Below are 27,846 nucleotides of genomic sequence, written 5' to 3' on the forward strand. Positions count from 1 at the left end.
CTCCCGCACGCGGCGTATAGCCCAGACATGGCGCCTTCCGATTATTACCTATTCCGGTCGCTGCAGTATCATTTGGCTGATACACATTTCGTGAGAAAGAAGAGATACAAAAATGCATTGATGACTTTATCGCTTCGAAGCCGGTGAGCTTCTATCGTCAAGGAATTCGCAAGCTACTCGAAAGATGGCAAAAGGTCGTTGATGCAAACGGAGAATATTTCGCTGATTAATATTTTTTTGTTTGTTTTTGAATAAAGATTGAATTTTACAAAAAAAAAGCTTAGAACTTTTTTGTACACCTAATACTAATGCATCACGGAAGATGCGAATATGGGAATTTTTCAAGATGATTGCGATTCAAGACGATTCACGTGTCGCGCGCGAAACGAGAATTTTACCCACTGAAATCTATGAGCGGGAATAAAACGGAGATTGCTCTTATCTCACTTCTGAAAAATTCTGTAAGGCGGGAATCTAATTTTAAACAAACTGCCTTTGGTCAGCTGATTTTTTTCCTTTATTTCCCTAAAAATACAATATTTCATCTATCTCCTCGCATCGCCCGGCGAGCACTCTCGTTTCATTCAATTGCGAATAGGTCGATGCGTATGCTGCTCGATAGAAAAGCGCTATTTCTTATTTCCGCCCAGTTCAAAATAAAAATACAGATTGTCTTTTATAATATAAAGTAATAGTACATAAATTAATTACATATCTTTTATTTTCCAATTATTGCTTACGTGCATCTTTTTCGTTTAATGTTACTTTATGTATTATATTATTTGTTTTTATATCAAGCAAGTCTATAGTTTCCTGGTTTCTATCATGGTTTGTATCTTGTCGATCTTTTCTCTACTGTCCGATGCCATATTTGCACTGCAACCACTGCTTGTGAGCTACAATAATCGCAATGCAAATATAGTTGCTATTTATGACATTATTGATGGAACTAGATGTTGTTGCAGTACGCTACCAGTTAATAACAGAATGAATTTTTAGTACTGCCAGTAAGAAAACGAACACAGTCTTAGTCTGTACGATCATGACGGTTCTTTATCTGTTAATATTCCGAATCTTCTTTCTTATTTTAAAAGATCGCTTACAATCATTTATCGCTTACAGGAAAATGTTCCTAATATATTTGATATTTATTAATTTATAAAGTATTTTTCAGGAAAAAAGTTAACAAATTTTTAAAATATATTCTAATAAAAAATTCTAATAAAAAAAAGTCAGATATACTATATGTTAAATTAGTATAGTTATTAAAATACAATATTAATATTTCAATAAACGAAAAGTAGACATTTATTTAATTCTTATTAGGTAAATATTATTTTTGGGGAGGGGGGAAGAATATATTTCTGAAGCCTCAGAAATTGGCCAATTGTTTTTTAATAATTTTTTTTTAATGAAATAAATATATATGAAAATTGATGATTTTTTTTTAAATAAAAAATTGTTATTTCTTACACTATGTTTTGTATTTTTAAAAAATATTTTATTGTATAAAATTATATGATTAAAGATGGTATTGCACAAAATGCACGATCATTGCATTGATAGTCCCCAATTTTCATCTAAAGTAAAAAATTTGATTATAAAATATAGATCTTAACTTAGGTCAGATAATAATTACTAGTTTTTTGCTACAACCGTTTGAAATGTTGTATTTTATCATGATTTTTGTAATATTTCAAAGATTTCAGATCCGGTCTTTTATAATAAATCAATTTTTAATAATAATATGCGATTTACTTACACATTTTACGTGTAAACATTTTATGTGTATATGTGTTTGTGTATTTATGTATGGGGAAAGGGGCTAAATGGTATGCTACAATTTAGTTCTAAAAACATGTTTAAAGTGTTTGGGTAACAACAAGTAACACATACAAATTTTCATCCGTTTACAAAGGAACACGAGTGTCCCTCCCCTTATTTTAATGAACTTCGAATATGTTAGACAAAAATAAGAGACACGTATTTTTTTATAAGTACTGAGCTGTATGTTAAGGGAGTGAAACTCTTTTTTAAAAAAAAAACTGGTTTTTTTCTTTCAAAGTGACTATCGTCAAAATTAGATAGAGAAAAAAGTTTTATACAAAAGTTAAGTCGTTTCAAAGGTACTTTATAAAGAAAATAAAAAAGATTTTTTTAAACTTTTTTTTAAGTTTTTCTCACCATTCCATATCTATATCTTTAATTTTGAAATTTTTTAATGACCAAATTGAAGATTGTTTTTATACGAATTCAACTATATATGATAAATTTATTTTTTGAAATATCATTTTTGAGAAATAATTATGAATGTCTACGTATACACACTATCCATACCCGTCCATGCGCTCGATTCTTCGCGCTGAATGAATTTCGTTTCATACTGCACTGATTACGCGAAAGATCAATACAGTACATTGAATATTGAAATAAGAGTTTTATAATAATAATAGTAATATTAAATATAATATTAAAAGTAATAATAAAATAGCAATGAGTTTATTACTAAACTCTTATTAAACTATTAAAATTAGTCAAATATTTTGAGGATATGTTAACGTATGTTAACGTATCCCGATGGATTACAACCTTAATATTAGAGATAATTGGGTTCGTCAAACCTTAAGAGTTAGAACCCTAAGCAAGATGGGTGAAGGGCTCTCCTCGAAATCACGTACTTTTCTTCAAATTGATTAATTTTATTTTAATAATGGCACAATCGGTTACTATTACACTTGCTCTATTTTTCACACACGCTTTGAATGTCGTCGGGCGGCTCGGTGCGGTTCGCGTTATTCGGGTGGGCGACGACCGAGTAAGATATTCGAGATTCTGATATCGCGGTTCGCGTGAAACTGTGACGGGCTTTGCTATCGTGCGAGTGATATCGGGCTAATATCGTGCGCGATTCCGAACGACTTCTAATTTTGACTTCACGTTCCCGTCCTCGGATAATCGATTATATAGAAATAATCGATGCATTCTGATCGGTCATCGATCGATTTCATAGTATTGGTCAATCTTACGTCCGGTTCGATCAGCAAATTGAGGAATTTGCTGATTGGCTTTGCGCAATGGTATGGCGCATTTCTTCGGTCTTTCGAAAGACTGATCATATTTTTGCAATATTGCGCTTCTGCTGTCTTTCGAAAGACGTTTTCTGAAACTTACTGTTGTTATGCGGATTACTTTTATTCCTAGTTGTAGGTATTTGTAGGGCTACAACATGTATATACTGAATATTTTGGATTATAATAAATTACATTTACATTACAATTATAATAAAAACAAATTATTATATGATTAAAAAAAAACAAATTATTATATTTATGAAACATCGTTTATTTAATTTTGACTATATTGTAGCTAATTGCTTAAGGTTTAGTTGTTCTCTTATTATATACAAGAGTAAAAAAAAACCTATGTAATATCTCAAAACCTTGAAAGCTCCTTCATATTTTAACTTCACGATTTTTGTGATGTCTTTGAATTAATTTTTGTACATTTTTCTCAAATATTTTCTAGATATTTTACCGATTGAAGACTTTTCTTTGAAGCAATCTGTAGAATATTAATTTATTTATTTATTTTTATTTTATTTATATATTTTATATATATCATATATATTATATTATATATATTATATATTTATATATATTTATATATTTTAGAGTACATAAATAACATATATATATACTTTTGATAAACTGTAATAAGCCATGATAATTTTATAATCACCATCTTTAAAAGTAATGAATTTCAATATCAATATTTATGGTTCATATTGCAAAAATTGGTGATCGTGAAAGAAATGCGTTATACAGAAAGACTTTTTGCACTATGCGCAAGTAATTACAAACACTTCATCATAGATATCACATATTGATTTTGACTGTTTTTTAAAACAGAAATCTACAGGAGTATCAAATTCAAGTAGTTTATATCTAAATAATCACTTTTGTACTATGCTTACTATACTTTTGTACTATATTTGAATAAGTTAGTAAATCTTATGAATGATGAAAATTGATTATGGGTTAACGATTGTAATTTTAAAATAGCGTTTCTTGAATGAAGTTTTACTTCAAGACCTAGAAGCATGACAGTGTCTGAAAAATATCTAATAAAATTCTTCCACAAATGGAAATCATATACATCTAACGGTTGTATTCTTCCAGTTGTTTCAGCTAGTATAGTTAACAAAACAATATTTTCTGCATATTCTGCATATTCTACTTCTTTAAATTATATCAGGACAATGACCAGTCCATGAACAGTCTAGTAACAAAACTGATTTTGATCCAACATTTGAGAAATATACTTCTTTTAACCAAATTTCAAAGTGAAATGATAATTTCCCATATTTCGATGTCATTACGAAGATATTGTTTGCTGTAAACATTGTCTCCTGTACTCTTGAATCTAATGTCCCACTAGTCTCTTTTAATATTATAAAAAGAGGAGATAATAATCTATCATCAGCTGAAATAATGGACTGTATTGTGTAACTATGTGTAATTGTAGATGTTGATTACGCAGATTCTACTTTTTTTACACCTTTTTGTGACAAAGAAGCCAGTATGCGGTTCTAATTGAAAACCACTTTGATCTGAATTATATACATTTTTAATTTCATAACGCTTAATATGTTATTTAATATTTTCAATAAATCTATTACTTTATATTTCAAAAGCACTCTTTGATATTAAAGTCTTTTTCGTTATAAATTTTGTGATTTTTCTGGATACAATTTTATGCGCCAGCTTAAATCTTCTAACCATTCGTGTGATGCTTTGAATCTTGATAAATTTTCTTGTTGTGCTTGCAAACCCCATCGGATAATCGATATCGTGAATTACTGCTCCCTTTTCAATCGCTTCAATAAATTTATCTAATGTATATGATGAAATTTGTCTTAACTTTTCTAATCTATTATCACTTGTTCAGTTTTTCCATGTCGCAATTGTCTTGCTGATGAAACTTCCCGAAATCTTGATATCATAGATTCAATTTTTCTTGGCTTACCATCCTTAGCACCTCTTTAATATTGAACTGCTTCTCTTTTATATTCCATTTGAATATCATCGACATTATGTGATATTTCTTTTATTATACATCGTATGTGTAATTTTCTTCATCAGTGAGCTTTATTTCTTCTACTTCTGGTATATCAAATTTATCTTGGAAATCCAATGATTCTTCTTCCATTTTATATCCATTTTCGTACATTTTTGTTAACATAACTTCCATTTTTTTGTCTCATTGTAAGTTTATCTGATGTAATAGGACTGTCTGGGAAGTCCAAAATATTGCGGATAGCAGTATTATTACATTTCGCGGATTAAACTGCATTGTTTCTAAAAATTATATATATATATTATATATATTAAAAATTATATATATATATATATATATATATATATATATTATAAATTATATATTAAAAATTATATATTATAAATTATATAATGTAATGTATTAAAAGTTATATATAAATACAATTATAATTAAAATTATATAATTAAAAAATGTTATAAATTTATTAATTATTATGAAAAACACATAAAAAAACGATTTATGAAATTATTATGTAAAGATGAAACATTCGAACATTTTCTTTAATAAAGCATACGACCAAAAATTATACATTAATTATAAAAGAAATTATTTAATTATTTTTTATATTTAATTAATTAAAAATGTAAATATTTTTTTATATTTAATTAAACATTTTCTTTTTAAAAGAATATTTTGTTAGAATATATTTTATATTTTGTCAAAAATTGTCACAAAGTATAAGATAACTTCTAAATTAACATTTTAAGCAGTTTATAATAATTTTTTGATAAATCATCAATTTTTTGATAAAAGTAAGTATCAATTAATGTATCAAAAAACTGAGATTTTATTAAAAATAAAATAAATTTAAATTTCTGGAATCTTTATGTATAAAAAAAATAGGAGAAATGAGGAGAAATAAAATAACATTATGATACTACAATATTAAAACAATGACATTAAGGTTTGATGGTTTTTGTTAGTTTCTGTGATAATGTAAAAATTATGTTTTTTTATATTTATTAAAAACCTTACTTGAAATCTACAAAACATTAAAAAATTGAATAAAGAATTTTTGAAAATTTATATTTTTTAAAAATATGTTAATTTCTTTGTTTATATCTCACCACAGGTAAGCTACACAATTGGAATAGATTATCTCAAGTTTGGTTAGTGATATAAAAAGTTAGGAAGAGATGAATGATATAGGAAGGTCTATTTTCTTATGTGTTTTTTTAAATGCAATGAATGCAACGATGCATCCAAAAAAATACAAATGTACTCTTTTTTAAAAATGGAATTACATATTTTTTTTTATCTAGTTTAGTTTTTGGAAACAGCCTGTGTAAGAAAGTATTAGGATACAATGTAAATAAATCAACAATTCATGTGAAATTTTTCATTTTTGATAAGTCGTATGCTTTATTAAAGAAAATGTTCGAATGTTTCATCTTTACATAATAATTTCATAAATCGTTTCTTTATGTTTTTCATAATTAAAGCAATCTGTTTATATTAGAGCAATATAAATTTTACTTATTTTTGAGGAAACTCCCCAAAAAAATCAAGAGGAGTGAAATCTGGAGAACGTAATAGTGTTGTATTAAATTGTCGCGGCGTTACTTCCCGAGATCGCGATACTCGGCGGAGCGCTTTCGGAAAAGAAGAACACTGTTTTAAGAAAAGCTCGCTCTTTATTTAACCAACGATACAACGGTACAGAAACGCGTCCGGCCATCTGGCCGTGAATAACAGTCGGAGAACAACGCGTTGCCAAGAGCCGATCCTCTATTCAAACTCTTATCGATTGATATTGATTAATTTCATGAGGCAGCGCCGAACGGAACACCGCATGGCCGCAACACTGCCCCCCCTCTTCATAAAATTGTCGTCCCGACAATTCTTTTAAGAACTTCCTCTTGGAAAAGACTTCTGAGTTCCTGGCGACTTCCTGCCCTACTCTGGGCTGCTGCCTCAGGTTACCGAGCGTCGCTACTTCTAAACCCAGTTTTCTCTATTCTTCAGAAGAATCTTGTTCTTGAAATTTTGCGCGTTCCACTCTTGACTCTTCGTCTTGAGCTTTGCGCACTTCTCTCTTCTCTTCTTCGGGCAAAGTGGGGGTAATCGTCGTGGACTCTTACGTCTTTCTAAAAGACACACTAAGCCTGCTTCGGCATTCGCCTATCGTCCCCCGGAAAAATCACGACTCGGAAAACCGGGGGCGTGGCAACTTCTCTTCAGTACGAAGCACGAGGATTTCCCCACGACGCTTCTCACGATGGAAGGAAGCTTAAAGAAAGATAAAACAGAAAACAGTAACTCAAAACAATCGATAAGAAATAAAAGTAATGTCAAAATTGGAAAACCGGGCTCCGAAAACCTCTACTTAAAATTCTTCCCTTTCCCTAAACGGAGCTAATCTGTCGGCATGCACAACCTTGCTTTTCCGACTACCTGAACGAGAAATACAGAAAACTACATCACTAATTTTCTTAATTATCTCAAAAGGCCCCTCTCAATCGTTCTGTAGTTTGAGAGACCTACCCTTCTTACGGTGAGGATTAAATGACCAAACCTTCTGTCCTTCCTCAAAAACGGGATGCCTAGCCTTTCGATCATAGCGGCATTTGATCTTCAAAGACCTTGATTCTAATCTCTCTCTTACTCTCTGATGAATTTCATCCAGCTTCTGCCGCAAATCCCGAACGTACTCCTCCGCTAACTTGGAAAAACCATAACTCGGAGAAGTATCTCTTAACAAATCTATTGGCAAAGTAAGATCTCTTTCGCAAAACAATTCTGAAGGAGTTACGCCTGTAGCCTCATGTTTAGAGGTCCTATAGGCAAGAAGAAACATGGGAATCCAACGATCCCATGTTGAATCCTTTTGATTCTCTTCAATAAACTTTGACAAATACTGTAAAATTGTCTGATGTTGTCTTTCAACTTGACCATCAGACTGAGGATGAAGAGCGGTCGTCCTCGTTTTCCTAATTCCCAAAATTCTCATTAATTCTTGAAAGAGCTGTGATTCAAAATTCCTTCCCTGATCGGTACGAAGAACAGGACCCCATATCTAGAAACAATCTGATTAACAAAAATTTCTGCTACCGTAGTAGCTCTCATATTTTTCAGAGGAAAAGCCTCTACTCATTTAGTAAAACAATCTACAACAACTAGGAGATACTTATTGCCTGAAGAAGAAACGGATAACGGGCCTAAAATATTTATTTGAATTCTCTCAAAAGGAGCTCCCGAATTAAAGATTTGCAAAGGAGATTTCCCCTTATCCGCAGCACCCCTCTTCGCAATACAAATCTTACAGGTTCTGCACTATTCCTCCTTCTTACAGGTTGCCCAATAAAAACGCTTCCGGATCTTTTTCAGTGTTTTATTGATCCCGAAATGCCCTCCAGAAGGAGTATCATGAGCTTCTAAAATCTGCTTCACTTTGCTTCGCGGGACCATTAACTGAAGAAAACTGTTTTTCAAATTAGGAGCCTCCCATCTCTTATGCAAAATCCCATTTTGGACTTCCAAGGCATACCATTGATGCCAATAAATTTTGGCTGATAAACCTTTCGAAGAAACTTCCTCCCAAAAAGGTTGCAAATCATTTTCTTTGGCAAGTAAAAACATTGCCAGTTCCTGATCCTCTATTTGAGCCTTACGCCAATCCTCAGAAGAATCTTCACGCAAAACAATACGAGCAACTACTTTATCCTCAGAAAGCCCTCTCTGAACTTCCACTTTAGTACAGAACCTACATTTTTTTTCTGCACAAGGGCGTCTCGAAAGACCATCGGCATTACCGTGTATAATCCCCTTTCGATGAGTAACATCAAAATCGTATTGTTGTTGTAACTTTTCCGTCCAGCGAGCTAATTGTCCCTCCAAGTCTTTGAAGGACATCAACCATCTCAAAGAAGCATGATCAGTTCGAATAGAGAAACTGTTTCCGTACAAATAATGATGAAAGTGTTTCATCGAGTTTACCAAAGCTAATAACTCTCTTCTTGTTGTGCAATAATTCCGCTCAAAACTTGGCTTGTTTAAAACCCGACTATAATAAGCAATGACCCTCTCTTAGCCGTCCTGAACTTGTGAAAGTACCGCCCCTATTCTAAAATCTGAAGCATCCGTATCCAAAATCATCTTTCCTTCCTCCTTTGGAAAGGAAAGAAGAGGTGCAGACGTTAATGCTTGCTTTAACTTCAAAAATGCTTCTTGACATTGCCCGGTCCAATCAAATTTAGTCAAATTCTCAGTTAACTTAAACAGAGGCTTCGCAATTGAAAAAAATCCCTTAATAAACTTTCGATAATATGAGCAAAATTCAAGAAAACTCCTGTTTCTTATTCTGAGGAACTGGCCACTTAATGACCACTTTCAGTCTTCTCAGGATCCGTAGCGATCCTGGCAGAAGAAACAACATGACTCAAATATTTTACTTGTCCCCTAAATAAATCACATTTCTTTGGATTAACACTAAGTTTCGCAGCACGAAATCTCAGAAGAACCTCTCTTAAATTCTCTTTCATTTTCTCAAAGGTTTTGCCAAATACTATCACGTCATCTAAATAAACCAAGCAAATTTTCGAAAGTAAACCCCGAAGCACCCGTTCCATAAAACGTTCAAAGGTAGCCGGAGCATTACACAGACCAAAAGGCATTGCAACAAATTGCCAAAGTCCATTCCCCACAGAAAAAGCAGTCTTTTCCCTATCTTCGGGACGAATTTTCAGTTGCCAATAACTACTCTTCAAATCCAGAGTGGAAAACCAGACATTTCGCGATAACTGATCAAGAAGATCGTCAACCCTTGGTAACGGATAAGAATCTTTTTTTGTAACCGCATTCAATTTCCGAAAATCAACGCAAAATCTAAGAGATCCATCTTTCTTCTTTACCAAAACTGCTGGAGAAACTCCAGCAGCCCTCTTCAAGGGCTTGAAGATTCTTCAATTACCCCTTGTTCTTTCATGTCTTTCATAATTCTTTTAACTTCTGAACGCATATGTATTGGAATTCTCTTAGGAATCTGTTTGATAGGACGAGAATCCATCAATTCAATTTTATGTTGAAGAACTTCACACTTTCCTGCAACGACTTGCTCCGAAAACATGTCACGAAGTTCTCGCAACAATGTAGCGAAAACTATTCTCTAATCCATCTCCAACTCCCGGGAATTATTATCAAAGAATTCTTCCAACTCCGCGGGCACAGCTTCATCCTCTTGCTTAATCCGACGACAAAAATCTTCCCTTTGACTTCCACGGAGAAAAGATTCTATTACAGTTTGCATCCCTACTCGTGAAAAGAAATCCGCGCCCAAAATACAATCCTCTCCAATATTGGCAACGAAAATCGGTAACTCTAAATTAAATCTCCCTAACTTTATCTTGGCGAACATTTTAAAACTAATCGGGACTCTTTCCCCCGTAGGATACCTCAAATTTTCTTCCTTTGCTGAAAAACGCTTTCCTTTTCTCCCTACAAATTTACTACTCACCAAGGTCATGTCGGAGCCCGTATCCAACTTAAAAAAACAGTCTCTCCCATTTAGAGAGCCTTGGAAAACAAAATGTCCTGATTTTTCACACCCTCTCTCGAAACGTCTACAAACACCCGAGGCATTTCTTCCATTTGTCGAGCCTGCCCCTGAAAGTTCGACAAAACCTATTTTCCCTGTTGTGAAACAGAAAGTGATGGACACTCGGAATGGAAGTGCCCTTGTTTTCTGCACTGCCAACATTCCATTTTCCTTTGAATTCTAAAATTCTTCTTTTTCTTAAAATTTAAACTCCTCGTTCCACGAGATTCTACTTTGAACCCGTTTAAATTAGGATTGCTCTTGTAATTCGAGCAATCTTTAACCTTTTTAAAATCAAAATTTCTCTGCTCTTTTAAACAATTCTCCCTAATAATTTTAATAGTCAAAGCCCTTTCTACCGCGGCCCTCAAAGACTGTTAATCCTTCTAGCTGCAATGTCTATTTAACATTTACATCAGACAATGCAACTACAAATTGAGAACAAGCAATTTTGTCACGAACTCCGGGAGAACATTCAGGATAAGCTAATTGAGATAAACGCTCGATATCCGAGCCTAATGCAGCTAAAGCTTCTCCGAATCTGTTTTCGATTCGTAAATTGAAAATAATAATTTTGCGAGGATAAATTTTCTCCAAAACATAGCTCTAAACGCGCGATCAAATTTTCAAATTGAGAGTTCTCAAAATCCGTGCCCCCTTCCAAAATCGCACGCGCTTTTCCTTGGAGACATGACGCTAATACAGCCTTCTCCGCGTTTCTCAAATTATTCGCCCGCGCAATTAAATTAAACTGCGTAAGATATTCGCGCAACGGAACACTACCGTCATAAGTATCGGGCTTAAGTTTCAAGTCGGAACTAAAATTTGAAAAAGGAAATGACTGGCCTGATATCGGACGTTGCGAAATCTCTTCCTGCGGATCGGGCATTGAAGATGTTTCCGTCTCTCGACGAGCGCACTCCTCCCTCAGAGAGCAAAGCTCCTCCAGCGTTAAGCGAAGAATCTCCTCCAAGTTCGGAGACGCCTCTGGCTCTTCCGCTCGAGTACAGGCCCTTTTTCTAGCAGAAACCACTCTCCGACCTTTCGCCTCTTCCTGTCCAGTCCCCGTCTCTTCCGTTTGTCGCTCCGCGACAATTTATCTCTCTCACACGCACGCACGCACGCACGCACGCACGCACGCACGCACGCACGCACGCACGCACGCACGCACGCACGCACGCACGCACGCACGCACGCACGCACGCACGCACGCACGCACGCACGCACGCACGCACGCACGCACGCACGCACGCACGCACGCACGCACGCACGCACGCACGCACGCACGCACGCACGCACGCACGCACGCACGCACGCATACACACACACGGATCGAAAAATTCGATCCCGGACGAGCCCCCAAAATTGTCGTGTTCGCGGCGTTACTTCCCGAGATTGCGATACTCGGCGGAGCGCTTTCGGAAAGGAAGAACACTGTTTTAAGAAAAGTTCGCTCTTTATTTAACCAACGGTACAACGGTACAGAAACGCGTCCGGCCACCGCGGAATCTGACCGTGAAATCTGAATAACAGTCGGAGAACGACGCGTTGCCAAGGGTCGATCCTATATTCAAACTGTTATCGATTGATATTGATTAATTTCACGGGGCAGCGCCGAACGGAACACCGCATGGCCGCAACAATATGTTCCAACTTTTTCCAAATTTTCAGCATATACGACAACGACGAACATAGTTTCGTCGTAAGTAGTCTGTGTTACAATGTGTACATTGTGTGTTGATGCATTATTTCGTTGATCCCGTTGATGACTACTTCAAATTCAATCGCATTTGCAGGGGAATACCATGAATAAAATAAGTACAAATTCTAAAAATTGTCGGTATCTTTTTACCATTTAATATATTTCTAGAAAGAAATACGGACTAATAATAGTAGTAAGATATCGTACCAGTAAACAATGACACTAAAATATATTTGTTCGTATTTCTTCTAAGTCAGTGCTCGGAATTAGTTGCCCTTTTCGGGCAGTTGCTCGATTTCGAAGGCGACGCTTCTCCCACTACCGCTCGAGACTTGACGGCCGAGCCGCCGTAGCCTTATGTCTCAGGAACGTCTTATATTAAAAATGCATCATTTCCGCTAAACTACTACTATTATTAAATCAATTTCTTTATTAAATTATTTTTATTTTTTACAAACATTAAATTTTTTTTAACATATTTTATGTGTTTTATAATATTTAATGATAATAAATACGTTTATAATAAAATTATTACAGAATCATTAGAATAATTAAAATTTTAACAATAGGTTCCTCATCACTCATGAAATACTATTGTTGACATGTTTTCTTTTTAGTGATTTCCCCAGTAGGCCTATTCTATTAAAAAATAAGAAATCAAATATATGACTTGACAGGAAAGTAAAATTCTATATTGTAAAATATGATATATAAAGAATAAAAAAAAACAAAAGAAAGAGCAATTAGTATAAAAATATTAATTTGATTTTTTGGGTCGATTACACCCCACTTCTACTAGACATGATATCCACAGAAATTTTAGAAGAACTAGTTCGCATCAATGAGAATGAAATAGTGATGCACAAGAAAACAAAAAACATTCTTTGAACACTTACTATCTCTGCTGATGCAAACCAGTTCTTCTAAAATTTCTATTGATATATCATCTTTATTAAAATCAACATAGAAAATAAAATTAATTTTCCATCTAATATCTAAACAAATAAAAGTTATACCGGTCACGCTTTTATTTTTCATTTCTTGTCAAGTCATATATTATATTTGATTCTTTTTAATAAAATAGGAAACTATTAAATAAGGAAATTACTAAATACTAAGGAAACCACTTTAAAAAAAATACGTTAATAATATCTTACGAGTGATGGAAATTTATTGTTAAAATTTTGATTATTTTAATTATTATGTAATAATTTTATTATAACGTATTTATTATTATTAAATATCATAAAACACATAAAATATATGAAATATATATAAAATGAAAATTTCATGTTTGTAAAAATAAAAATAATTTAATAAAAAAATTGCTTTAATAATGGTTTGGCGGAATGTACAATTTGGGCGCATTTTTTAATATACGCTTCTGAAAGCGTGCGGCGGCTCGGTCGTTGAGCTTCGAACGATAGTGGGAGAGGCAGTAAGCGTCGCCTTCGAAATCGGATCGAAAAGAGTAACTAATTCCGAGCACTGTTCTAAATCGTGAATTTTCTATATATATTTCACGTATATGTTTATTATGTCTGTTGAACATTCCGTTATTTGTAAATGTACATTCGTTTGTCCACAAACTTTTCCGAAAAAATCGTATTAGTTTCCGTTTATCACAGAAAAGACAGAATGCATATGTCGTACTTTATCCTCTGAATATAAAATATGCCTTAATGTCCAGAATGCCTTAATGCCCAGAATTCAATTTTGTAAAATATTTGATTCTGTTATTAATTGTCTTAAAAATTTAAGATAACTAAATTTAAGAAACTTCTGACGCCTTTAAGTCTACGGTTCCCCCGCATGCCATTCTTTCTTATTCCATACGTCAGGGACATATCTGAAAATTTCGCAACAATTAGAAAAACTTAAAATTAAGTTATCGGTTAACGAATCCCTTGAATAGATTCATTAGAACTGGCAAAGACTTATTAGATCCGATGATACGCCCGGAAGTGGTTTATAAGATCAATTGCAAGAATTACGTGGCTATCTATGTCGGATAAACCAAACGACAACTCAAAACGAGAATAAACAAGCATATTCGTGACATCAAAAAAGTTAATGGCTTTCCACCTCGGTTTCGATTCACAGAATGAATTTTAAACATGAGTTTGATTGGGATAATATTAAGATTCTAAACGGTTCTAGAAAGAACCGTCATAACAAAAGGATTGTTTCCGAAATGATTCACATTAAAAAACAGTCTCAGGGGATTAATACATAAAGTGACACGGATCTGTTACCCGATTGCTACTTTCTCATCCTCAACCTATCAGCTTTCAGTCATATTCTCTTCTTTCCACAGAATTCCTCCTTTTAAATTGAAAATTTCGATCTTTCTTAGCGACAATAATTTTGTTTGACACATTCGTGAGTTTCTTTCTGAGATCAACTATTCGTAGCGCCGATCCGTTTTTACATTTGACTGCGTGAATTGTCTCCAAGGTATCTGCATGGTTTATCTATCTCACAACGTCGAGACTCATTTAAGACCAATTCCATCTTCTACATTTTAACTTCTTAAATATGTTAACTGGTATTGTGATCAATACATTTTCTTCACACCTAGGAGAAGCGCATTTCTCACTTAATGAATTTCCACGCTCATTGGCATTATACATCGGGGATTGTCCGCTGTTTGAATATGAAATATGTATTAAAAATTAAAAAAAGAGGGAGATTGATAGCAATTAGAGGTGAAGCGATTACACATATCTCGGATATGCACAATATGCAAAATGAAAACATCCGCGAATCTGTACAAGATTACATATTGGGCCCTACTATTTGCGCGCACACCAGTTGTTGCCTAACACGATCAGGCGTCGCCTCATAACTTTAAGTTTTTAACTGTTTATACTTGACATTCTTTTCACAACTATTATTTCGTTAATTGTCTTTATGTCTTATCGCATTTCCGCACTGAAGAGGATCTAATATAAGGTCGAAATAACGTTTGTGTTTTCACTTTTTATTTTGAATTTTTATTTTATTTTTATTTTTAATTTTTGTTTTTATTAATATACTAATTCATATACTGAATTTTTTACGGACGCATAAATAAGAATGTAATAAAGACCGTTATAATTTCTGATGAAATTGATGATTAGGAATAATTATTTCATACAGGAGTATTTAATTATTTATTTGTAAATTTATGAAATTTTATTACAATCAAAAAGTAATTAAAATTAATAACATTAAATTAAAATTAAACTTATAAAGATATTAATATTTCTTTATAGAGATTTTTTAAATTATTACAATAACTACCTAAAAACTTTTGTTGTACCCCGGATGGGCTACAACGTTAATTTTTAGAGATAGTCGGGTCCGTTAAGCCTAAGGAGTTGGGACTCCGAGCAGGATCGAACGAATGGAAGGAAATCTTGAAATCACTAACACACTTTCTTTAGGATACTTGATTTATTTAACAACTGCACAATTTCTTGGATTGCTTATATTATTTCTTTTACACACGGTTAAACGTCGGCGGGCGCGTATCGCGTTACTCTGGCGGCCGTCGACCGAGTATGTCACCTGAGACGTTGATAGTACGGCTCGCGTGAACTTCGCTGTGCTCGTGTAATATCTTGCGCGATAATTATAATAACGATTCCGAACGACACGTAATGTTTGATTGATTCCCGACTCTGACTATTCCGCCTTGTATAGCCGGTTATATAGTCTGATCGATGCCCGGTCAGCATTCTGATCGATTGCGTCGATCGGTTGCGTGATATTGATCAATCAATATCACGCTCGATTTGATCATCAAATTTAGGAATTTGTTGATCAGCTTTTTCGCAATGTTCTCGCGATGCATTTCTTCGGTCTTTCGAAAGACTGGTCGCGATTTCGGCGATCACACATTTGTGTAATCTTTCGAAAGACTTTTCGAGGTTCGTGCAACCTAATTTTGTTGCCATGCGGACTACTTTTATTATTGGTTGTAGGCTTGGCTACAACATCCCCCCCCTGTTATTAAAAGAAAACGGAGGTACGAGGTTTTCGCTTCTTACATAATTTTTGTTTTTTCCCGGTACATTTTTTGGTATAATCGTTTGCTTAGAATCGAATACTTTTGCTTATTCTAACGGCGCGATTTACATTGCGTGCGTTATTGTTTCGTTTTGTTTTTTCTTCCTTAATACAATTATTATTGTTGCGATAACAATGACTATTATTAATGAGCTGCTAATTGATACAGGATATACAAAGTGTTTTTGTTGAAAAAAGGGTGTCTCGTTATTGTTTATTTCGTTTTTCATGTCATTTAATTTCTTTGTTAATTCTGTCAGGTCTGTTGCGTCTTGTATAACTTTTAATTTTAGTTTCTCTGTCTTATTTGTCTTGAACGTTTCGCTTAGTAGCGTAATATTATATTTCGGTAGATATGTTTTTATTTCTTTTCCTTTATTGGTGCTTGTAGATTTTATTGTCGCGTCTGCTGTGACTATTTTGCAATTGTCTGACAACGTTATTTTTCCTGTATTTGTAATGGTTGTACGCGTTTCTTTACTATTTTTGCATGAAATTGTAATAGTTTGTTTCGCTGGTGTGGAATATAGCCAAGAATATGAATTGCTTAAGGCTATCCATATGCTATTTTTTATTGTTACATACTTAGTTTTACAATTATTATAACAGTTGTCATTTTCTGTATATATATCTATTTCGCATAGTGGGTCGGTTTTTACATTTCTTATTGGAAAGATTTGTTCGCACAAGTAATTTGTATTTATTTGTTTACATTGTTTTAATTTTTTGTGAGTTAGTTTTGCGTACGTGTGTCTGTTAGTATCCAAAGCGATTAATGGGTTGTTCGTCTCAATTAATGCGGATATATTTTGTTTGTATGGTACCGGTAGTGGTATTACATTTAATATTTCATATAGCGGAAGTGTAATTAATGGGAAATGTAGGATTGTGTATACGTTTGTTTTGTCGCAGTGCGCGCTCATTGTCGTTACTTTTTCTATTGTCTGCCAATCCTCTTCCCTTATTTTAAATGGGAAATATGATCCTTGTGGTATTTGCGTGATTGCTTCTTTAAGACTTTTTATTATTTCTTCTAACGGTATTAGTCGTGGGTGTAATATTCCATTTTTTATCGCCGTTAGGTATTCTAGCGTGTCTTCCGCGTTTTGTGTCACTGCTGCAAGTATTGCGTTGGTGATTATAAAGTGTTCTTTTATGTTTTCGTTACTTATTTCTGTTGTTAACGTCATTTCTAATTTTTTGATTGCATTGGCTAAAATGTTTTCGTTATTCTGAATTATTTCCTCGTGGTTATTTATGTGCGCTATTGTCGCGTTTATAATCTTGATTTGATTCCTTATTATGTGCTCTGTCGTTTTTTGTTTGTTGTCTAGGATACTTAGTTGCTCGTTGATTAGTTTTCTATCTTCATTGTCCATTGTTCCAAATAATGTTTTGGCAATAGTTCCTATTCCATCTATTAGTCCTCGTTTCGTTTTTGTCTCTCGTGTTTTATACAGAACGTTTATTCTTTTTATTAAGTGTTTTAAACGTTGATAATTGTTTTCAATTATGACATTATAGTTTTGACATGACCCCTTGTTTGTGAGGTGTAACATTGTGCATATATTTTGCGTTTTTTGAATGTATTCTTCTATTTGTTCTGTTCGCTTTTCAATTGGCGAAATATCTGTTTTTATAATTATCTTCCAGAACGACTCGATTATGTTTAGTTTTCCTATTTCCTCGAAGTATATTCCGGGGTGATGCTTGAAGTTTTCTACCTCAAATGGTAGTTTTTTCTCTTCTTCTCCATTGATTATCCATATCCTTATTCTGCAATGTTAAAAAAAATTCTTATTTCTCATGAAAAATTTTTTGATGCTCGAATTCGGCGTTTTTTCTTTTTTATCCTGTTCCCAGGTGTAATATTACTTTATTCTGAATTTGTTATCTTAGTTAAACGATTCTCCTGTGAATCTGTTTAGCTTGCTTTTTTACGACGTATATCGTTTCTCTTGGTGTCTTATTTATTATATCGGTGTGATCCTTCTAATATTTCATTTTTGCGATGAGCTCTCTGGCTGCATTTCGTCAGTTGTCGAAGTGCTTTCCTTGTGACATCATGGGTCACAACGCGAATTTTAATCGTGCTCCGCCAGTTTTCGATGACGATGCCGCGGTGGAAGCCTCGTCTGATGACGAGGGCTTCGATGTTGAGATTGACGATGATGACGTTGACGAATTTATGGGCCAGCCTGACGCTCAGGCCCATTTCCGACGTGTGCGTGAGTGGCTGATGATCGTCAACCGCTTTTATTGTAATGGTGTGTTGCATGTTTGTGACGAATGTATATGGTTCGTCACCAATGAGGCTCCCGGCAGGATTTTCGAACTGCCCTGGTCCGTGGAGCTATATGAGCTTCTTATTTCGATGCCCGACGCCGTACTTGCCGATGTGGTGGTGGAGGGCGAGGAGGTGGAGGACCCGGACGATCCTGTTGAAATAGCTGCTCAGGACGAGGAGGTGGAGGGCGAGGAGGTGGAGGACCCGGACGATCCCGTGCAGGCGAGGGACCGCTGTCCTGGGGCCTGATGTGGTGCACGCCTCGTACTATCATACTTTAGTTTGTAGTGTAGTTATTTAGTGTAGTGTAGTACTGTAGTGTAGTGTTTTCGTACTCTTGGATTATTATTTTTCGGACCTGTGGATGTTGGCTTATTTTCCTGCTGAGATTCTTCTTCAGTAAGTCTCAATGTTTTTATTTTTATTTTCTTGTTTCTCTTATATTATTTTATATTTTATTGTGTGCTTTTTCTTTTTATTTCCTTTTTAATTTTCCACGAACGGTTTGATTCGGTTCGCGTGTACGTTTATCGTTCGGCGGCCCATTTTTACTTTATAGTTTAATTCGCTTAGTTTTTCTAGAATTGTGTAGGGTCCGATCCATAACGCGTCTAGCTTTTTTGATCTCCCTCGCCGAACTGTTTCGTCGTGTAGTAGGACTTTATCTCCTATTTCGAACGTGCGTATTTTTGTTTTCCTGTCGTATGTTTCCTTGGCTTTTTGTTTTTCTTCTTTTATATTTTCCTTTGCTATTTGATTCGCGGCTCGTATTCTTTCACGGAGTTCTTGCGCATAATCATCGTATGTATACGATGATTTCGGTGAGCTAGTTAGGGCCGTAGGTAGTGGTGCCTGGTGCCCGTATACCAGTTCGAACGGCGTGAATCCCGTAGCGGTGTGCGGTGTCGTATTATATGCGAACATCGCATACGGTATCCATTCGTCCCAGTCTGTCTGATCATTATTAATATAATGTCTTAAATATTCGGTTAATGTCCGATGTGATCTTTCGAGTGCTCCGTTTGTTTCTGGATGATAGGCCGTCGTTTGTAATTTGTGTATTTTTAGTAATTTGCACGTATTCTTAAATAATTCGCTTGTAAAATTTGTTCCTTGGTCGGTCAATATTTTATCTGGAATTCCATATTCTAATATAATTTTTGTGACAAATTCTTTCGCTACTGTTGTCGCCTCTTGATTTTGTATTGGTATTCCTTTGCTAAATTTTGTTAAACTGTCCTGGAATGTCAATACATATTTGTTTTCCATCGTTGTTATAGGCAAAGGTCCTACAATATCTAACGCGCATTTCTCAAATGGTTTTGTTGGCGTATCTGTTATCATTAATGGTGCTTTAGCGCGTCGTTGCAATTTATTTTTCTGGCAATATTCGCATTTTGAGATGTATTGCTCAACGTCTCTTTTTAATCCTGGCCAGTTGTGGTGTAATCGTATTCTATTTATTGTTCGTTCAACGCCCTGGTGCCCTCCTATAGGTGCGTTGTGATATTCATATAATATTTGTTTCTTTTCTTCTTCTTTATATTGTTTTTCTGACGCGACGTCGTCAGTTTGCTGCCCTTCTGTTATTGTTGCTACGTTACGGCTCAATGCGTCGGCGTTAGCATTTGCTTTTCCAGCTTTATGTATTATTTCGTAATCGAATTCTTCCAATTTTAATCTCCATCTGACTAAACGTGATCCGGGATCTGTTACGTTAAATAACCATATTAACGGTTTATGATCGGTAATTATTTTAAATTTTGTCCCGTATAAATAAGGTCTAAAATGTTTTACTGCCCATACTATTGCGAGTAATTCCTTTTCAGTCGTATTATAATTCTGTTCTGCTCGCGATAGTACACGGCTGGCGTACGCGACGGGTTGGTCTTGACCTACCTCGCCTTGCGATAAGACGGCTCCTATTGCATAGTCCGATGCATCCGTTGTTAGGAGAAATTCTCTCGTAAAGTCTGGATATTTTAATATCGGTGCCGTCGTTAATTTATTTTTTAATGTATCAAATGCGTTTTGCTGTTTTTCGGTCCATTCGAATTTCTCTCCCTTTTTTGTGAGTTTTGTTAGAGGTTTTGCTATTCGTGAGAAATCTTCGATAAATTTTCGGTAATATCCGGCTAATCCGATAAATGATTGCACATCTTTTACTTTTTTGGGCATAGGAAAATTTTTTACGGCGTGCAGTTTTGGTGGATCTGGCGAAATTCCATTTTCCGTAATTATGTGTCCTAAATAAATCACTTCTTTTCTTAAAAATTCGCACTTGTTCGGTTGGAGCTTTAGATTGTTCTCTCTTAGTCTTTGGAGAACTAATTTTAATCTTTTGTTATGCTCTATTAAGCTAGGACCGTATATTACAATATCGTCCAGATACACTAGACATTTAATTCCTTGCAACCCTGTTAAAATTGAATTCATTAATCGTTGGAAGGTTGCAGGTGCGTTTTTCAGACCAAATGGCATTCTATTAAATTCATAATGACCGTGTGGTGTAGAGAATGCTGTTTTATTTTTATCTCGCTCCGTCATTGATATCTGGTGGTAACCTGATGCGAGATCCAGTGTCGTGAAGTACTTTGCGTTGCCCAGCTGATCAAGTATATCCGTTATATTGGGCAACGGAAATGAATCTCCGATTGTGAGATCGTTTAATTTTCTGAAATCTATTACAATTCGTAATTTTGTTTTTCCTGACGCATCTGTTTTTTTGGGCACGACTAATAGTGGTGCGTTCCATTGGCTGACGCTCGGTCTGATAATTTCTTGTTTCAACATTTCTTGAATCTGTTTATTTACCTCGTCTTTGTGTTTTTCCGGTAAACGGTAAGGTCGTACGTTTACTGGTGATGAATCTGTTCGTACAGATATTTCATGCTTAATCTTTGTTGTGCATGATAATGTATCCCCTTCTAGGTGGAACACGTCATTGTATTCGTGACATAATTTTAATATAGATTTTCGTTCTTCTTCATTTAAATGTTCTGTGCGCAAGGAATTGTTTATTTGCTCTTCTCGAGCTATTGATTTTGTCTCTTTATTTTTTGTCTGTATTGCGTTTACAGATTCTTGTATTATTTTTTCTTGTGTATTTATTTCTTCTATTATTACTTGTGGTACTTGCACAATTTTTTCTTCTTCTGTAATATTTATTATGCTTATTGGGCACGTATAATTTCGTGGTTCGACTAGGCAACATCCAATAAAAATTCCAGGTATCATTTCCTCTGGTTTTGTCAATCCCATTATATTTTGGTTAGTCGTGACTTGTACGATTGTTTCGCTGCGCGGCCCTAAGGTTACGCGCCTGTATGGGTACAGTCTGAATTTCGTATTTTGAAATTGTACTAAATTTATTCTTGGATTGAACGCAGTCATGTATTTCCAAATAAAATCTGCTCCTAGGATTGCATCATATTCCATTGGCGCATTATCTCGCACTATGTATACGGGGTGTCGTATCTTTTCTCGCGACAGTTGCACCGTAATATGTGTTTTGCCCAATGTTATTATTTCATGTCCTGTTATGCCTGTTAGCTTAGTTTTTTCTTCATAGATTAGGACGTGGTCTAAAACATGTTTCAGTTTTATTATTGTTGCTGATGCTCCTGTATCAAACAAGAAATTTATTTTTCTACCTTTGGCTTCTGCAATCGGTAATGTGATTGCATTTAATCCAGTGTTAACGAGCGGTGTCCCCTTGACGTGTGCCACGCGATACTCTGACGCGGGACGCGGGACGGTCGATTTATCTTCGCCGGTTTCGCTCTTTTTATTTTTAAAATTCTTCGCGGAATTTTCTCTTCGCGAATTCGAAAAAATTTTTCCGGAAATTTTGCTGTTTTCCGGTTTTCCATTTAATGTCCAACATTCGTGCCGTAAATGTCCTATCTTTTTGCAATAGCTACACTGTTTCTCTACTGTATTTATTCGTGGTTGCCTTTCTGGCTTAGGCAGAGTATATCTATTTGAAAAACGGCTAGTCCTACAATCGTATCCGTAATGACCGATTTTTCCGCATTTTTCACAACGCGGACTAGGTGTATGCGTTTTAAATACTGGCCGGTTTCGATAGGTTAGCGTTCGCATGCTAGGTCCTCGCGTTTTTTCTTCCGCGGTTGCTCCTGCGATTGCTTCCTGTATTGTTTGATATCGCTGCGATCGTACAAGTAATTTAATTTCTTCGTGTAAACCATTCTGGTAATTGTGGAGCGCCTGCTCTTTTATATTTTCTAAGATCGCGCGTTGCTGTTCGACCGTATGATTTTTTCCTTCTTCCATGGATTCGTATAATTCCATGGCTATATTTTCGGTTCGTCTGCCGAATTCTTGTGCATTCTCGTTTGCTTTTTGTTTGAGCGAGTTGAATTCGAGTTGCAAATGTGCGGTGCTTCGTTTGCTCAAATATTCTTTTTCTAATTCTCGTTTCAATTGTTCAAAGTTTATTATATCTCGCGTACGGAAATCCATCATGGCCTTGCCTTTGAATTTAGTGCAAAGAATTGCTTCTAATAGAGAATGTTCATCCGCGGGATGTATATTTTTTATCGCGTACGTACTTGCGTTTAGAAATTCGTATACGCGTCCTCGTGACGTGCCGTCGATCTCTGGGATCATGTTACGCGCGTCTTTCAGTGTGAGGAATGCCAGTGCGTTTCCCGGCTGGTTTCGTATATCTTGATACGAACGTCCGTAAGTTAGATCTAACGGGTGTGGTAGAAAATCCTGAGATATTCTCGTTCGTTCGCCCATAGGCAATTGTGTTTGTTGTCTTAATCCGTTGACTTGCACACGGAGATCACGTATTTCGTCCATTAATTCTCGAATGAGACTGTTATCGGGCGGTGCGTCGATTGTGACGCGGCGGTTCGTTCGACTTTCTTGCGGTCCATGTCTCTCGACCGAGTGTCGTAATTGTAAAATTTCGTTGTCGATTTCATTCTGTTGTTCGACAGGTGAGTGAGCCATTTCGTTTATTAGCGATTGATATATATTAAAAGAATTGAATAAGCTTCCGTCTCGTAGGTTTGTATGTATGTTTTTTCGCGCTTGTATGTGTGTGTTAGTGTGAGAGTCGGTGTCGTTCGGTTCGAGCAAGCTGTAATCTTTTTCGTCGTATGGAAATTCGCGTTCTGTTATTACGTGGACGTCTTCGTCACTATCGTATTGTAGTACGCGGCGCACGTTATCGCGTATTTCTTTTAATGCGTTTCTCGCGGTATTTAACGCGGAGATAGTATGCGGGAAGTTTACAGAATTATTTATTGACCGAGATTTTGGCCAAGTCGCATTTGCTACGTTGTCCTTCGCTGCGGACATTCGCCTTTTTCAAAATATAATTTCTTTGACTTACATTAGTAGATAAATCGCATACGCTCGCATGTTCGCTGCTTGTGCTGGTGCGTCAATTGGCTGCGTGTAGTAGTGCGTGTCGGTGAAGCGTCCTTGCTGCCTGGTATCGTTGTACACGGTCAGCGCTGGCTGGCTCTCGGTGCTCGTGGACTCCCTGGTCGTTGCTCCGCTGCCACTGGACACTCGTTGTCGTAGGTCGGCACTCTACTAATATTGCACTGTACACTTGACACAATTTCGTAGGCGGCTTATTTTTTGACGGGGTCTTTTCCGTCCGCCTGTTTTCTACAGGTCTTGTATTTTCTGCTTATTGAGAATTTGATTCTTCTGCCTGTCTATTACTGCAGGTCTTATTTTTTCTGCTTATTGAGAATTTGGTTTCTTCTGCCTGTCTATTACTGCAGGTCTTATTTCTTTCTGCTTATTGCGAGTTTGATTCTGCTGGCTTGATTAACAATGATCCTCTCAAGTTGTTCTTGGGGATGGTTTTGACTATCCCACCGCTGCCACCAAAATGTTGTACCCCGGATGGGCTACAACGTTAATTTTTAGAGATAGTCGGGTCCGTTAAGCCTAAGGAGTTGGGACTCCGAGCAGGATCGAACGAATGGAAGGAAATCTTGAAATCACTAACACACTTTCTTTAGGATACTTGATTTATTTAACAACTGCACAATTTCTTGGATTGCTTATATTATTTCTTTTACACACGGTTAAACGTCGGCGGGCGCGTATCGCGTTACTCTGGCGGCCGTCGACCGAGTATGTCACCTGAGACGTTGATAGTACGGCTCGCGTGAACTTCGCTGTGCTCGTGTAATATCTTGCGCGATAATTATAATAACGATTCCGAACGACACGTAATGTTTGATTGATTCCCGACTCTGACTATTCCGCCTTGTATAGCCGGTTATATAGTCTGATCGATGCCCGGTCAGCATTCTGATCGATTGCGTCGATCGGTTGCGTGATATTGATCAATCAATATCACGCTCGATTTGATCATCAAATTTAGGAATTTGTTGATCAGCTTTTTCGCAATGTTCTCGCGATGCATTTCTTCGGTCTTTCGAAAGACTGGTCGCGATTTCGGCGATCACACATTTGTGTAATCTTTCGAAAGACTTTTCGAGGTTCGTGCAACCTAATTTTGTTGCCATGCGGACTACTTTTATTATTGGTTGTAGGCTTGGCTACAACACTTTATTTACAAAAAATATACAAATATAATTAAATAAATAATTTTTTAAACATCTACAGTAACAAAATAATTACAAATAATAAATAATTACAAATACGAACTAATTTTTAATAAAAAAAATATATACGCGACAGGATTTGAACACACGATTTACGTCGTACAAAACCAACGCCTTACCGCCTGTGCTACCGCTGCTTAATAATGATGATTAAACATATAAAGCATCCCACTCGACTAAACTTAACTTTTTTAAAAATCAATTTCTTCGAAACTATGGGCCATTGGCAAGAACGGACATGTATAGTTTTTTTTTTTGCTCAAGAACAGCCCGTATAAAGCATATCAAAATATCCCGATCAGTCACCTGGTGTTCCCCTTGTGAGTCGAAAAGTTCTGTACCATTTTACAATTTTCGCAATAGTTAATAAGTTATTAATTCTTAAAAATTACCGTATTAGTCCAGTCCACTGGCAAATGTAATCGCGCGATAAGATATTCTCACCCGACGATCATTGTTGTTGGGCGTGCGAGGAATTGTTTTTTGCAATATATTGGTTTAGCTATTGTCGCTTGAAGAAAACAATTCCACGCGCGCCTGAATTTGCCGGTAGGCCGAGCTAATACGATGATTTTTAAGAATTAATAACTTATTAACTATTACGAAAATTGCAAAATGATAGAGGACTTTTCGATTCAGTTTAGTCCGCTCTACACACGAAAATAGTCCCCATTGCTCTAGGACATCCTGTATATATACATCTCCTGAGATGGGCGGATCGGCTGGGAGTTCCCGGGTGATGGTGGGTTATTTCCACCACAGCAATACGTTTCCGCTCAGAAGCCTTTAAGTACACGCGGATTTTGGAATGCAATTGACCGGGATCACCCGGGCGGATTGCCCTTACTCCAATCTATTTGCTTTAGATTTTTCGGTCAAAATTTGTCAGATGCAACCGGATGCCAATATCCTGGCGGAGCGGGGAACATCCCAACTCGTGGTTGTTCTTCTTGGTTGCGGGAAGCGGTGGTCGAGTCGAATGAAAGAGCTTTAGCTTTTGCCGGGAATCTCCTAGCGGCGGCGGGACACCCTTACTTTGGTTTTCGCTTAACTTCGTCTCTAGGAGCGCGGATCCGCTCGTGGGAGCGAGTCTCGATCCAAGGAAAATCTGATTTGATAGGACGGCTTTTTATATTGCTACGATCTGATATTCGGTCGGGTTCAGAGCGATTCGGATCGGATCGTAAGCAATAATCAAGCCGCCACCACTGCTTTAATTAGATCAGCAATATTTTTATCTCCGGAGTATTTCGGGGAGCTTCGGAGATACTCGGATGTTGTTTTCGCAATCGAGAGCGCGTCTTATCTTCGTGTACGCTCGGTGGTCTTCGGCCAGGTTTGGTGGCGCGGCGTGGGACGCATCCCACGCAAGTAATATGGTCGTCTCGCAATTAATTTCGCGAGTTTAATTGACTATAGATTAAAATGGCATAAAATGTCTTTTGCCCGACGGATCGTCGGTTGGACACTTGGCAGCGGATGGATGGCCGCGGAACAGTGCATACAAAATAACTTTCAAAAGTCTCTAAGAGTTAAACATCAAATCCTTAATCGTCCATTTATTTTACTTGTTAATTATATTACTATAAATAATAACATTTCTTGTTCTATTCATCATATTTTATCTAAATAATGTATATTCATATATTTATATTAATATTTTCGATAAAATAATTGTATTAGTAAAAAAAGATTAATTTACTCGAAAAATATAAGATACTCCAAACTTTTGAACGGTAGTATATATTATGTAATGATTCTCTCAAAATCATTGCAATTTTTAGAATATAACAATTTTTCATACACCACATACCACATCATTTACGAATTATTCAAAATACTTATGTTAGAACATTCTGTATTTTTTGATAATATACATTTTGATAATATTACTATTTTAAAATTATCAAAGATCTTTTTGTTAAAAGAAAATTTGCAATGCTTGCAGTGCTCTATATATTATTTATCTTCCTTAAAAATTTCATTTTTTTACTAATATTACTTTATGTTCGAAAAATAGGTGGCCGAGGGCTTGCCGGGTATACACAAAGCAGAAATTTTGCAATTGTGTGACGAAGTAGACAATTTATCTCATCAATTAGCCGACCTTTGTGCCCATGATCAGGGTAATACGCCACGTGCTCAGGAGATTGCACGGCAATTGTCTCACAAGCTCTATGAATTAAAGAATAGAATACAACAAGCTGTCATATCTCGCGTCGTCGAGGATTTTATTGACATTACTACGCCTTTAAAACAATTTACGGATGCTGTTTTAACTCCCATTGGCGTACCGGGACGTGATCAAAATTTCAATGACAAGACATGCGCTTTACAAATATTTTCGAATAGAGCGGCAAAAACTGCAAGGATGGTTGCAGCTGGCGGTATGTAATAAAAAATTCTACAAAAATTGTCACATTGATTTTTTAAAAAAAGAAAAAGATTTAAAGATTAATAATAGTTTAATATGGCAATATTTTTCTTTTAAGAAATATATCCTCTTTTTTTTAAAGATTAAGTTTTT

The 27,846-nt window shown here is 35.7% G+C and overlaps 1 protein-coding gene and 1 pseudogene across 5 annotated transcripts in view; one reads left to right on the forward strand and one right to left on the reverse strand.

The window, feature by feature from the left end:
• Positions 1-27,846, forward strand: part of Vinc (vinculin) — a 162,715-nt gene that overhangs the window by 41,879 nt on the left and 92,990 nt on the right. For all 5 annotated transcript variants that reach the window (XM_089085083.1, XM_089085080.1, XM_089085082.1 and 2 more), the window contains one exon: positions 27,340-27,706. In XM_089085083.1, coding sequence (XP_088941209.1) covers positions 27,340-27,706 — 367 coding nt within the window. The remainder of the gene's footprint in view (positions 1-27,339; positions 27,707-27,846) is intronic.
• Positions 4,184-5,341, reverse strand: LOC148934589 (uncharacterized; annotated as a pseudogene).

Source organism: Pogonomyrmex barbatus, unplaced genomic scaffold (genome assembly GCF_055798465.1).
Source record: "Pogonomyrmex barbatus isolate J1 unplaced genomic scaffold, ASM5579846v1 scaffold9, whole genome shotgun sequence".
Lineage (NCBI taxonomy): Eukaryota > Metazoa > Arthropoda > Insecta > Hymenoptera > Formicidae > Pogonomyrmex > Pogonomyrmex barbatus.